Below are 13,442 nucleotides of genomic sequence, written 5' to 3' on the forward strand. Positions count from 1 at the left end.
ATAAATTAAACTCTTGTGATAAACAGCTGGGAGCCAAGCCTTCACCAGGTCAATGTTTTAGGCCACACAGCCTAGTTGCTATGAAAATGGAACAAATCCAACTGAAATTTTCATGAAGAATTACTCTTTATTAATATTACACAAATAAAAAACGTCTCACAAGATTTAAGTTACTTTCACAAGCATAAGCACTGCAATGCAAGTGATAACTCTCATTATGGTAGTACAGACTGGCTTTCAAGTCGGGCATAAAATTCGTAACAACACCCTGAAATTAGCTGTGTATCTGATCTTGCACAGTGATTCTCACGCATGTTTTCTTTGGACTAATGAAGTCAGTCTATAAAGTATAGTAGCTGCCATCTAGGATACTTTTACCAGTGAGTTCAGTTATGTAGTAACTGCATTTTGGGGAGGCCAAAGGCCATGAGCAGTCTGCTGCCCATAATGGCATTTTCTTTCTCTCCTCATATGTACTGAATAACTTCCACCCATCATCCAACACCGTAATTGATTTCGGGACACCTTCCACAGTTTCCAGGTCTGACTAAAGCCACCACAACCTAGCTACATTTATTTAGAGAGCACTGATGCAGGTAAGGGACCTCATTTTGATAGGAAGTTCTCCAAACTAATTAAAAACAGGCCCTAGAAAGTAAACAGGACAAGAAAATTTGATCCACTTGAGTCTTAATCTGTAGAAGTTCCCAAAATGGAGACTTCACATTCTTTCAGTGCTGCTACTGGAAAAGTCTGTCTGCAGTGGAGCAATGTTATGATCATAGGCAGCATATTCAGATGCTCCAGTACTTGCCACTTTAAGCTGCTGAGCAGCATGTGTGAGCTGAAACGCTGCATCAGGATGAGCCGTGTCAGGAAGCAGGGTGCACTCCCGCTCCAGCATGTCTGCAACGCCTTTCAAGAGGTCCAAAAAGCCAAAGGCCAGAGCTGCCTTTCGTAAACGATTAAGTTCCTGCAAAGAAGGAACACTTTTAAAGCCACTGTAAGCCTTTACATAAAAGGTGGTTTTCTTCTTTTTTTAAAGGCAAGCTTATTCACTTAGAGAAAGATAACCTGACTAATCAGTACAGCTGCTGGAAACTACCCAGCTGCTCATGAGATAAAAAATACTTCAGGGCTGAAGATAATAGTGGCACAACTAAGCAGTTGGTTTTCCCTTAATCCCTTCCTATAAGTCTCCACTTCTTCCTTTACCCTTGTGTGCATTCAGCTATTGTACCCGCCTGTTTCGTATGTGTCCCAGCTGGGGGTTGCCTCCAACTTAGGCTTCACTGACTACTGCCTTTAACCACAGTGTCCAGCAAGATGTATATATATTGATATTTCTTCACTATAAACTGACGAGTGCTTATGTGCATTTAGGCACGGTACTCATTCTTGAAGTCTCTGGGGGCTACAATAACAAACTGCTTCAGCACTAAGCTTACAAGAGGAACAACAACTACCTCCAGCTACAGTCTAGATTATGGATTATTACGATGTGGCCAAATGTGCCTGGAATTTTGTCTTTCTCTGCTTCAGTTGTAGAAAAAAATGTAGGAGACATTTTCAGACTCAGAATGACATCTGTGTTCCTATTCCTCTCTGATCCCTCAGTTTATTTCTGCCTGGACAACAGCATAAATTGTGCAAAGAAGTTCACCATGGAAGTAGCAGGGACTGTGAGGGGCACCTATAAACATGACACGCCTATGCCACCCTGCCAGAGAATGCGGTGGCAGGGAAACCAGACCCCTTGTCTCACCTTAACTAGTCTGTAAAATAGACCCAGGATGTCTCTTTCTTTACAGAACCATGTATGTTTTTGCAGAGCCCTACAAGCCTGCACAGAACATACCGCAGATGCAGACAGTATGTGTTCCTCTGTCAAATGCACCACTATCACTATGGATCAAACTTGGGCTGGCCTGAAATGTTACTCACTTTGTAGAAGGTTTGAGTTTTTTCAGGGAGTTTCCTTGCATTTCTCAAGATCTTCTGTACATCTGTCTGCAGAAAAGAAAAAAAAAATTAAAAATCTTGGCAACTGCTGGGGAAGCTGCAGAAAAAAATCCTCAACTACTTATTGATAAATTATCCTGACCATTGACAAGACTGCAGCACACAAAGGCTGAAACATAAGCGGTAATTATACTAAATCCAATAAACTAAGCCAGATGCTACGCTGGAGACACAGCTTTCATTAAACAAGCTATGCTTTCTGATTGCATTTTAATCATGACATTTTAAATAAGCAGTGTTTATAAAAACGAAAGAAAAGCAATAAAGCAATTACATTAAACGGACAAGACACACACAGACTCCACTTTGCTGGTAAGATGGCTACTGCTGATCAAAGTAAAGCATCAAGTGCAAAACCTGTATCATTACCTGGAGGCCACTTGGTTTAATCCACACAGTAACATTCTGTGCATAACTGCGCTTGTTCTTGGGTTGCAAGGGAAAAGGGCTCTTATTGTCATCTTCTCCGTAAGGATTTTCTTTTGCATCTAGGAGAAAAAAGAAAATAAACAGTCTTAACTAAGATTTGGCAAGGTCATTCACACAACTGAATGTGCAAGAGTTATTCAAATGAACGTGACCAGTACCTGAAATGGGTCCAAGCTGTGCCATCTTCCCTAGCCATGGAAGGGGCTCAGGGCCAGGTTCAAAGAGTGACATCATGAGGTTTGATTTCTTCTTGCTATCAGCTTGTGAATAGAGCATTCCGTACCACTCTGGCCTATTGAAAAGAGCAAATCCCAAAGGCTGAAAATCTTCCATCCCTCTTTGCCTAGAATTTGCCTCCCTCCCACTGTGTAGAGGCTCACTATTTGCAATTTATACTGGCAGAAACATATCCACAATTAAAAATGCACAGCTTTCTCTAGCAGTGCAGAGTTCTGTACAGAATACAGATATAAATAAGTATAATATATAAATAAAGCATAAATGAGCAAAGTAATAGATTTTTCAGGCAGACATCCAGCTCCATACCCCAACTGGACGACAGCCACCATGCCTTCCACTTTCAGGCTGCCATGTAATAAAACACAGAAGTTGGGGATTTTCCCAGCAATCTGATTAGCTGAATTCTCATCTTCAGTGTCATCTGTGATCCCAGGTCCCACCTCATCACCTTCTGGGGAAGAATAAAAGCAAACAAAGAGACAACATAAGAATAAATTCGAACATACTAGTTCCATTTCCATGACACCACTCTGTATTTTCTGCCATGCAAGAATTAATTAATAGTTTTGTAGAATGAACAGCTGCTAAATGAACTGTTTGGGTAAAGTGGCACTAAAATGTTATATAAATATTCCACTGCATCCTACTCACAAAACAGAGTTACCAAAAAACTGCAAATAAAACCTCAGCTTTGAAGAAACTAGAAATGAAATGGCACCAAGAATCTGGCAACAAATAGATGTCTGCTTCTGAACCAAAAGCATCCTGAATTTCAAGTCCTCCTCTCCTATGTAATTTATGGTCATTATGAGAAACTTAACCATGTTTTAGCAGCTGGAATACAGCTGTGACTTAACTGTTAATATCTTCCAAGGTAAAAGGCCTAGCAGGATAAGAGTGTTGATAGAGAGATGAAAGCATATCTGGATCTTTCACTCTTCTTTACCAAGAGAAATCTCATTGTCTCTTTGCTCCACTACATGACCATGACAAAAGGAAAGGGGAAGTCCTTCTTACCACAGGCTGATGCACTCAAGTAGCTGCCAGTCAGCAATAGACTTAACCATCCTCAAAGCCTACACCAGTCATTTGTATAGACACATATACATCTGGCCCCAATGAGCAGCAATTAATGCTCAAGTACAACTGAGCAATCTAGTTGCGATTAAGATCAGATTTTTCACAACAACAAATCATTCAAAGAACCAATTAGATGCAGGCATTAAATATTCATCTTGCACCACATATTTCATGGCCCATAACTATTTTTAGCTTTAAGTTTAGCGTGTTCTATTAATAGTGATGCTATAAGGACACTGTTCCCTCTATTAACTTTCTACAGAACACAGTATTCAAAAAAAGAAAGAGCTTGTGTTCAAGGTTTTAATTTTAATGTAACCACACAAACATGTCTTCAGAGACACCTGGCATTTTGATAAAGCATAAAACCTGTGCTTCTAGTCTAAACCACCACAGACATTACACAGGAAGCTTAAAGCAGTTTTTGCTAAAAGAAACAAAACTTGCTCACCTCTGTTAAGTGCAATGGGCAGTACCAAGTGTCTGGACAAGACAGGAGGGCTAGAAATGTCAGCTATATCTACAAACCCAACAATTTCTAGATCTGTGGGGAGACAACAGGTTTAAGTCAGATTTGGAAATAGCTGAAATGTATTCAGAGTCAATTTAACATTACCACTTCTTACACCACTAAGTTTTCTGAAGCAGTGACTAGAGGTAGCACAACAAAGCCCCAACCTTGACTGGGGTGTCTAGCTGTTAATAAGATAAAAACATTCATCCATAATACCATGACACTTTAAGATGAGAACATAACTTTCATCACACACATACTGCTGTCCATGAACTGTGCTGCTAGACAAATACAGAATTGTGCACATTGTTTTTTACACTGTACACAATCCATTGCCATTTTATAAATTCAAAAGAAGAGAAACCAAAGGACTAAACCAAATCTACCAGCTTCAAACCGGCATCACAGAACCTGCAGGAATTCCCATCAACTCTCTGACAGGGTTAGCCCTGGTGGGACATGTTCCCAGGACTGGGAAGACTGAGTTGTGGTTCTTGAGTTTTATATGCCCACTGTAATTTTAAATGCAGCTCCATCTCATACAGAGTTGTGGACATTCGCTGGTAAAAGACTGAGGCAGCCACATCCTCCATGCTCAGCCTTGTCTGATTTCCTTCTCACTTTTGGCTGCAGGAAATGTTATATCGGGTTCATGTCTCTCAACTGTGTGAAGGTTTTGGTGTGTGGCTTAGGACTAGCCTTTGACCAGCTCTACACTGACAGAGGTGTAGAGAGTACCTGCTTTGTGTATTCTTCTCTACACGAAGCATAGTGACACATGTTGTGCTCTAGCTATGGACACAGGTCCATATGTGTATGGCACAATTAGAAATTCAATGCATTTCCAACCTCTACTGAACTGGAACTGGGGAGCACAGTCTTCTCCTTGACAGCCCAAGTAAAGGACCTGGCCCAAAGGCAATTCAATTGGTTTTTCTCATAGCTGAACAACAAACACTTGATTAAAGCCATGGAGGAATTCAAGAGCTGAGCACACCATACGCTGCATTTTAATGCACACAGAACAAAATTTCCTTCATGCCAAATTCCCATCTTTGGAATGATAGGAGGAACTCTAAGACTGAATGCAACACAAGCTCCCTCATCAAGACACAGTGCATGCTCTTCTTCTTTGTTTTTGCTATTTTGGTACAGAGGCACTCATTCCTATTTAAACAGTGTGCAGCTACAAATAACAAGTGATCAATCACACCCCAAATGAGAAATGTTTTTCCTCCTGCAGATTTAAAAAAACCCCAAACAAATCAAGGCAATTTTGGTGGCAGTAATTTACAGGTTGCAGTTCACTTCCTTGCAAAATTTTACCACTATTGTGTCCTTATTCACATGCAAGCTGTGCACATTTTTTGAAAAAAGGAAGTCTACAGGACAGATCCAGGAAATGAAATTGCCAGTAGAGCTAGAAACTCACAAAAAAGAAATTATCTGAAAGGACACCTGGGCATACAATCTAACCAAGTCACTCTCTTTGCAATTCCCAAACAGCACAAAGCCAGCAGGAACTCCCATCAGCTCCCTTGCAGAGTTAGCTACATTGGGGTGTCACTGAGGGTGCCAACCTTGAGCTCAAGAGCCACAGCACTTTACTGCCTGACTGGAAAGAACAACAAAATGCATGTGGACAAGCGCACTGCTGAGGAGGTGAGAGCAATTTTGACTTTACAGTTCAAACTTAATTCTTGGAGGCAAAGCAATGAAGTTCAGCATATCCTCTCCAAGAAACATACCTAGCCATTTGCAAGTCACAGTCATGGACTATCTACAGACTACCTGCTGTTCGTGGGTGCAGTGTCCACTAATGGGAGGGCTGAGAAAGGTTTTCTTTTCACAGTTGTTTTTAAAAATAACTTAGTATTGGTAAGAAGTGCCAGGATGACAGACAAACTATAAAGACAGAGATTTCATAAATCTCAACCTTTACTTGTGCTGCCTCACCAAATCTTCTCGACTCTACTCCTAGTGGATTCCTTGAAGAAACCTCCAGAAAGATGCTAGTTTGTCTCACCTGAGAATACAGAGCCTTTCTGATGAAGGCAACTCTAATGCAAAATGCAGCCCCTTCTTCAACACACCTCTCCTATCCTCCATGAAGCTTATGAGGATATTCACGGAAAGCAGCCCGTGGCTGTCTTCCACAGTCTTTGCCCCCAGACATTGGCACCCTGAGCTTTGGACGTGCCTCTACCCTACTCCAGCCCTTTTACCAGGTACACATGGCTGAAAGAGGATGATGTTCTTGCCCCCTGGTGCCACATATACCAAAAAAATTACATAGTCAGTGATTGATCCTTGCAAAGAGAAAAGTGGATGAAACAGTAACTATAGAGGGTAAGAGGTGGTAGTGAAAAGATAAAAATCAAATGGATTTAAGTAAAAAAGCAACCAAAGATTCGTTACCTGTATTAATTGCTTTAGGGATGGGGTCTATTTCCTCATCTATAATGAAAGGTTCTGGTCTGGGAAATACTTGCACATCAGATGTTAAGTGGCCACACTTGAGAACAGCATGGAATGGTGTATAAGCCAGGTCTATTAGCTTTCTAGAACACGATCAGTTTATGGAGGGAAACATAATACATATCAAATGAAAATAGTTTGTCTAAAGCACACTAACTTAGCTCCCCAAACTTTTTATTTTTTACTACAGTTAATTCAATACATCTAGCATTGCTAAATTACGAAACAAAGCAGCATATTATCACACTGATGGCAAACTAACAATAATTGTGGAAATTAGTATCTGCCAATCAGAAAGAGATGCTATGATTTGGGTACATAATGTTTAAAATAAATATTGACCTTAACCAGTGAAGACCGGTCAAGATGAAAATACAGTCAACAAGATCATAAACTAAAAGAACACAAGTTTAATCAGAACACCTCATATTCTCAGATTTCTTATTATATTTGTTTTCCTTTACAGATACTAACTGGAAACCTTCACAAAGGCATATTATCTACAAGTCTACTAACCCAAACATTGACTGTACATTCTTCAGGCAGAGGGGTCCATCAATGGTGAAAATTTGCCCTTCCCCATTGTTTAAATCTATTAGCCGCTCAAGGCAGTCTAGGGAATCTGTGCTTTGAAGCTGTAAAAAAATAGAAGAGAAATGCTTTTGTTAAGTTTTCTTTTTATTCTCTTTTTATTAACCAGTACATTTTCAGAAAATATACAGAACACAGCAAAAAGCATCTGATTGGATGCTATCATGATTTTTTGTTATCTCACTCCTTTCTGAATAAACCAACATTCTTGGTCTCCCAGGCAATGTACTCCTTTTGTTGCATTTATATTAGATCAGATGCAGCATTTGGCCTAGTAACAAATAATCATAGAATATCTCCAGTTGGAAGGGACCCATAAGGATCGAGTTCAACTCCCAATCATGTTAGGTTCTGCTTCGAAAGCAGATTCAAGCAACCAGAAATCCCAGAATCTCTGTCTTCAAGTGCACAGGAATGCCTTAACTAGTATAATATTTTATTGGTAATGCTAAGTTTCCAGCTCCTTCAGTATAATATAATTTTTAGGAGGGAAGGCAGATATAATTCTTTTTGATAAGTTCTTAGAGAATGCTTGTGAAATTACCTAAACTTATCAGTAATAGAAGATGTATTTTAAACATTTTCCCAGTTATTCTGATGTGTAAACAATGCTTCAATCCATCAGCTTAATCAAGAGGATCATCCTTGATAGAGACCTTGAAGCTGAAATATCTATTGCATGCCTAAGTAGAAAATCCTTCTGTGACAGACAGAAGAATGTAGGTGTCAAGTCAAAAGCAATGCTATTAAGAAAACTTAATCAAAGGAACTTTAGTCTATATAGGCTTCTTTTTAAACATTTTTTATTCAACAGAATTCTAACTAATGTGAAGATTTTTAAAGCTGGTATTGAGATTTTCAAAGGTACCCAAAGAGAAAGAAAGCAGTCACCTTTCCTTCAAAACTAAGGGAAGTTGGTTTAAACACTGGCTTGGAGACTTTACAATTTTGCTCACTCACATTTCTACATAAAGCTATTGTTGTTTTAAGTGTCAAGCATCTTTGCAATAGAAATAATTTATTCAAGAATTTAACTGTAGATTAAGAAAAGCCCCCAAAAGCATTCAATGTAATTAATGCAGTAAAGGTAATAAAATAAACAGAGAAATAAAAATTGCATAATATTCTCCAGGGAGAAACTGACATGATTTATAAATATTATTATAATAATGCAATAGTAGTAGATAATAATAGTGCAATAATAAACTTTAAAAAAGATACTACAGTTACATTTCATCAAATAACTAACACTAAGTACCAGAATGTCAACTAAACTTTAAAACTAAGCACAAGAACATCAAAGTATGTTCTGTGCTGACCTGATCATTAGTTCAGAGAAGACCATTAATTACCCAACGCAACAAAGAAGAAGGTATGTGTTAAAGACATCACCTCTTCCAGATTTGCCATGCACATGACATACAACTTGGATGGGAACGGGAAAGGCAGCGGAAACCGGTTGCTTTCACTTCGCTGGTTGTGAGTAGCTAGTGAGTGCCGTAGGGAGCCTCTGCCGATCCCCAAGCAGCCATCAGTGACAAGAACAACCTTGAACGAAAGAGGATAGATTAGCATTTCCAAGCCAAAACACGTTTCTATCTGCAGAGGGCAACTCTACACCAACACATTTCAGTAGTCTTCCTAGCGGCATGCACTTCTATACTGAAAATCCCTGCTCACACAGGGATTTCCTCCACTGAGCTGGGGAAAGAATTGCGAGTAAAATTTCCAGAAACAGGTACATAAATGAGGAATTGAAGATTTAGTCATTGCAATGTAAACTACGTGCATGGTAAATATACATCTTGTTGTAATTAGGCAATTGCACTAAAATTTAAATTTCATAGCCAGAAACACACCATGCTGTGCATAAGCATGGCTACTTTTAAGTGTACACTAGAAGCACACTGACTATACAGCCAAAAAAGCAGCCTGCTGCTGATGGACTCAAGAACTTCAGGTTTATTTTCAGACGGAAGATAAAGCCCATTTCTTCTGCAGAATCTGGAGGGCAACCCAACTTCCACTACAAGTCACAGAATCCATACAAAAGGTAGTATTAATTACCCTAATTCTTTGCAAATAAATACAGCTGCAATATGCTCATATTTTGCAGCAGAACTATTAAAGAAAAAATATGCATTTTTCCATTCAGTTGCATGTCCAAAGTCACTCCTTGTGGAAACTTGCACTAATAGGTTACGCTGAATAATGGAACTATTTATAGTCAGCTGAGACCCAGTTATTTCCAGAGTAGTAAAATAGCTGGTCTTTCAACACTGCACAGCAACAGCAGGCATTATTTTGGCTGAGGGGTAAGGAAAACCAAATCCAATTGAAACTCAATGTATATCTGCTACATCCAGATTTGTATTCTCTCTTCATCCTCAATCTCTCTTTTGCAGTGTCTTCAGTTACCATCTGAACTGTTGCTCACCAGTAACGTTTTTCACTATTGCAAGATTCTGCACAGTACATTGCTCACTGCCTTTCATCGCTCCATCACCTGAAGTTCCAGTAAAATGAGCCATGACACAAATGAGAGACCAAATTGTTGAGGTCTAATCTATGCTTGGTTTTCACATCTTCCTAGTTCTTTGCTTTGAATGCCTGCTTTTCCAAGGTGCCTTTTATCCTTGTTAGATTATGAAGCATTGCCTAACCAATAAACCTCTATCCTTTTTTTCCTTAAGGAATATTGCTTGAGACATCTTCCTAGCTCACTGAGCTGCAAAATTACTGAACTTAAATACTAACCCAAAGACCAACAGGCTCTTAAGTGTGTCAGAAAACCAAGGGCTAAAAGCAGACTTTGCCTTAAGAGGCAGCAAATTGAGAAGGCTGAGAGCTGCAAGGGCTGAATGGAGTGTGTGAGCAGATGCATGCCGAATGACTCATTAGGGAAAGAAGACAGATCAAAACACACTCAGCAGTAGTCCCATGCTGTTGCTTGAGACCTGGAGCTGTTACAAGCCCTAGAAACCATCAGGTACTGGAGGAGAAAGGTTACTATATGTGTGACTATACCCTTTCCAAACCAACTGAGGCTCCCGGGGCAGTAGACTGCACCCAGATCAAATGTCAAGCCTGCAAAATAGTACTCTTGGGCCAGATTTTATAATCCACTCCACTACAATAACACACTGGACAGAAGGCAGTCTAGTTTTTTTTGCTGCTGAATATTTTAATAAAGACCACCTTCTGTTCATATTCCGGATATATCCAAAATACTAATTCTTTGTCTTCTTGTAACACCAGCGTGCCTGAGAGTATTCAAAGTTTTCATATTACATTTACATTTCCATCTGCAATTTACAGGGAGTACTAAGCATATGCTAGAGCCTAAGTATAGTGAAATCAGTCATACCTGGCAAGGAATTGCTGCACCCCATTCCTGCTGGACAATATTGCAAACCCCCAGAAGCGCTGACTCTAAACAGGTTTTGTCATAATCGTCCATATTACTTAGGGCTTCCTATAAAGACAAACACCACTGTCATTGCTGGGTGAAATACCCCTAACAGGAAACATAAAAAAGTTATTCACGGTTCTGTGGTAAGTCAGTATATTTGCTTTGCATTATAACACAACTGCATTGTTACACAATGCAAAGTGCTATGTTCTTACATATGACCTGCAAAGTTAAAAAAAAAAAAATAGAAAGAAAGGTGCAAGAAATAATGAACGATATCATGAGACAACGACAGCTGACTTTGAAGGAACTGTAATGTTATAAACACAGCTCTTTAAGAGAAAAAAAATCCTTTGCATGTCTCAAAGAAACAGTAAAGTAAAAATCTGAAGCAATGTCTAACATGAAACATTCAGCTTAGAAAATTCTCCCAGGGGTCAGAGCAACTTTAACTTCTTAGAGATTAAGAAAGTAGACCACAAGGAGCTTGTCTCACAAAAATTCTTTGGCAGAGAGAGTAAAAGAATCCAAAACCTCATATCCACATCCTGTTTCTATAACCATAAACCAACTTTTCTCCTTAAAATGAAAACTTCACACTTAGCACAGCATCCTAAGAAGGGTGCAGCTGTAAAACTAACATACCAGAGGAGCTTGGCTGGATTCTTGGCTTTCAGAAATTCCTCAGATGAACTCTTAGGGAGGCAAAAATAAATCAAAGAGAATGCACTAGCATTCATCTGCTAAAAAGCAAACATAACAGAGAATATCTTTTAAAATCTGTATGTCCCACAAAGGACAAACCTAAAACATGGTGCCCTGTGACAGCGACGTGACATTTTGTCCTGATATTACACATGATAACCAGATACATATGTACAAGTTTTAGGGGATTCAGAGACTTTCAGTGCCTTACTCCATTCATGTGAAATTTCCCTCTTGGACTTTCTCCTTTTCATTTTCTCCCAACTTCCCATCATACCTGTGAGGCCTGAAATCACTTATTCTCATTCTCACCCTGCTTCAACTGCTACACACTCTTAAAAGCACCTTCTCTCTACCAAATCACTTGGCTCAAAACCTTTCTAAATGGTCCTGTCTACTACATCATCTATCGAGAGCAAATCAATAACTACAGACAAAAACATGAACATCACAGAACCACTTTAAGAGCTTCATCAGGCAGCCCTTTCCTCCATCCCCACTTCTAACTTAATTAGCCACACTCCAGTAGTTACCTGCAAAGGTATGATTTGTGAAGTAGCAAAATGTTTCAAATGCATTGATTTCACCTATCCTTAAAATAAGGATAAAACACTCAATGCAAGATGTTGTGCACAGGATGATATGAAATCACACAATTTCACCATGATCTGGAAACACGCGTGGGGTTTTGTTTTTGTTTTTGTTTCATGTTGACAGCTTACTGCTTTTGTGTTTCATGCACCCTACCTGGAGCGTGTTGTAATCTCTCGTAAAGGGCACCATCAGCTCCCAGAGCGACGAAAACACCACTAAGGCCGTGAACTCCAACTTGTAATTGGTCGCCATGTGCTCAAACAGCATAGTCAGGCCATGGACAGCCAGGTGCTTCCGCTGGTACTCCTCAGAGCCCTCCACTGACACCGGCCGTGTCATGGAGAGCGACACATCCATCACCACCACTGTCGGCATGATGAACTGCTCCTCTCTGCTACCGTCACCACGGAGAACAGTGATCCCCTGCGTGGAGGGGGAAGAAAAAGGCCACACACATGGTATCAAAACTGCAGTTACGGAGCGACTCATCTCGCCCTCTCACACGGACACCACTGTGCGGTGGGGGAAGTGACAATTACCCTTTTGCGCCCCCCCCCCCCCCCCCAAACGCGAGATTTAGCACAGATTAAGTCAACAGATCTGCTCCTGAACCACACACGGCATATCCAACCGGCTGTAAAGGCCTGGAAACGGCGAGCGCGGCCAGGGCTGAGCCTCGATGGGGGAAAGGGAGCAGCAGTGGCACTCCGAGGCCCGAGGAGAGGCCCGGGGACTCCCAGTAGGGAGCCAGCCCTCCCTCCCAAGCCTTCCCCCTCAGCGGGGCCTCTCCCCGGAGCCCTCCCCCGGGGACAGCTCGGGGTGTTTCGGAGGGGAGCGAGGCGAGAGGGGGAAGGGAAATGGTGGCGCTCACCCCCAGCCGACCGTGCCGCCATGGGTCCGTCGCAGAAACCGTCCCCCCCGGAACGCCGCGGCCGAGGCGGGAAGGGGCCGGGCCGCGCGCGCACGGCCCCGACCAGACTTTGCCAGAGAAGGCCTCCCCGTGGGGGGGGGGACGCAGGGGGAAAACCGGGTTTTTCGTCAGTAACAGCAGGAGAAGTGGGTGATACTGCATACATTAGGGAAAGCAGTTCAGTTAGATGGCAGTACTGTGGAAAAGTACTGCCACAATAAAAAAAAAAAAAGACTGCTATACACAGAGAAGAGTTTATGAAAAAGCATCCCAATCGGCTAGCGGGCCTCCTTCTCCCTGGTCTGCACATGGGGCAGTAGGGATGGGGGAGTTCAGTAAACTCCATTGCAAAGCTTGGATATACCCCTGCAAAACTGTCCATTCAGACAGCAGTTTGCTTTAAAATCATCAAATCATAGTTTTCGTAGAATCATAGAACGGTTTGGGTTGGAACGGATCTTAAAGAT

The 13,442-nt window shown here is 41.0% G+C and overlaps 1 protein-coding gene across 2 annotated transcripts; it reads right to left on the reverse strand.

Moving 5' to 3' along the window:
- Nucleotides 1–107: 107 nt before the first annotated feature.
- INTS14 (integrator complex subunit 14) lies at nt 108–13,051 on the reverse strand. Of its 2 annotated transcripts, none has more exons than XM_030013174.2 (12): nt 12,937–13,051; nt 12,219–12,488; nt 10,722–10,829; nt 8,747–8,902; nt 7,280–7,398; nt 6,704–6,846; nt 4,223–4,315; nt 2,998–3,142; nt 2,610–2,743; nt 2,392–2,510; nt 1,945–2,010; nt 108–973 (listed from the first exon to the last, which is right to left on the reverse strand). In XM_030013174.2, the coding sequence occupies exons 2-12, from the start codon at nt 12,438–12,440 to the stop codon at nt 722–724; spliced, it is 1,557 nt and encodes a 518-aa protein (XP_029869034.1). In that variant the 5' UTR covers nt 12,441–12,488; nt 12,937–13,051; the 3' UTR covers nt 108–721. The 2 variants fall into 2 exon arrangements, with proteins under 2 accessions (XP_029869034.1, XP_029869035.1); XM_030013175.2 differs by lacking the exon at nt 12,937–13,051 and adding an exon at nt 12,605–12,626.
- Between the last annotated feature and the right edge of the window lie 391 nt (nt 13,052–13,442).

Source organism: Aquila chrysaetos, chromosome 5 (assembly GCF_900496995.4).
Source record: "Aquila chrysaetos chrysaetos chromosome 5, bAquChr1.4, whole genome shotgun sequence".
NCBI classification, from domain to species: Eukaryota; Metazoa; Chordata; class Aves; order Accipitriformes; family Accipitridae; genus Aquila; species Aquila chrysaetos.

What these genes read in the sequence shown, in the direction of transcription:
- INTS14 (XM_030013174.2), bottom strand. Translation starts at nt 12,440, where the DNA reads ATGCCGACAGTGGTGGTGATGGATGTGTCGCTCTCCATGACACGGCCG. An exon ending in GCATGGCAAATCTGGAAGAG is followed by an intron (nt 7,399 to 8,746) that starts GTGATGTCTTTA and finishes ATTTTTTTACAG; the next exon opens with CTTCAAAGCACAGATTCCCT. An exon ending in GTGGCTGTCGTCCAGTTGGG is followed by an intron (nt 2,744 to 2,997) that starts GTATGGAGCTGG and finishes TCTTTTCAATAG; the next exon opens with GCCAGAGTGGTACGGAATGC.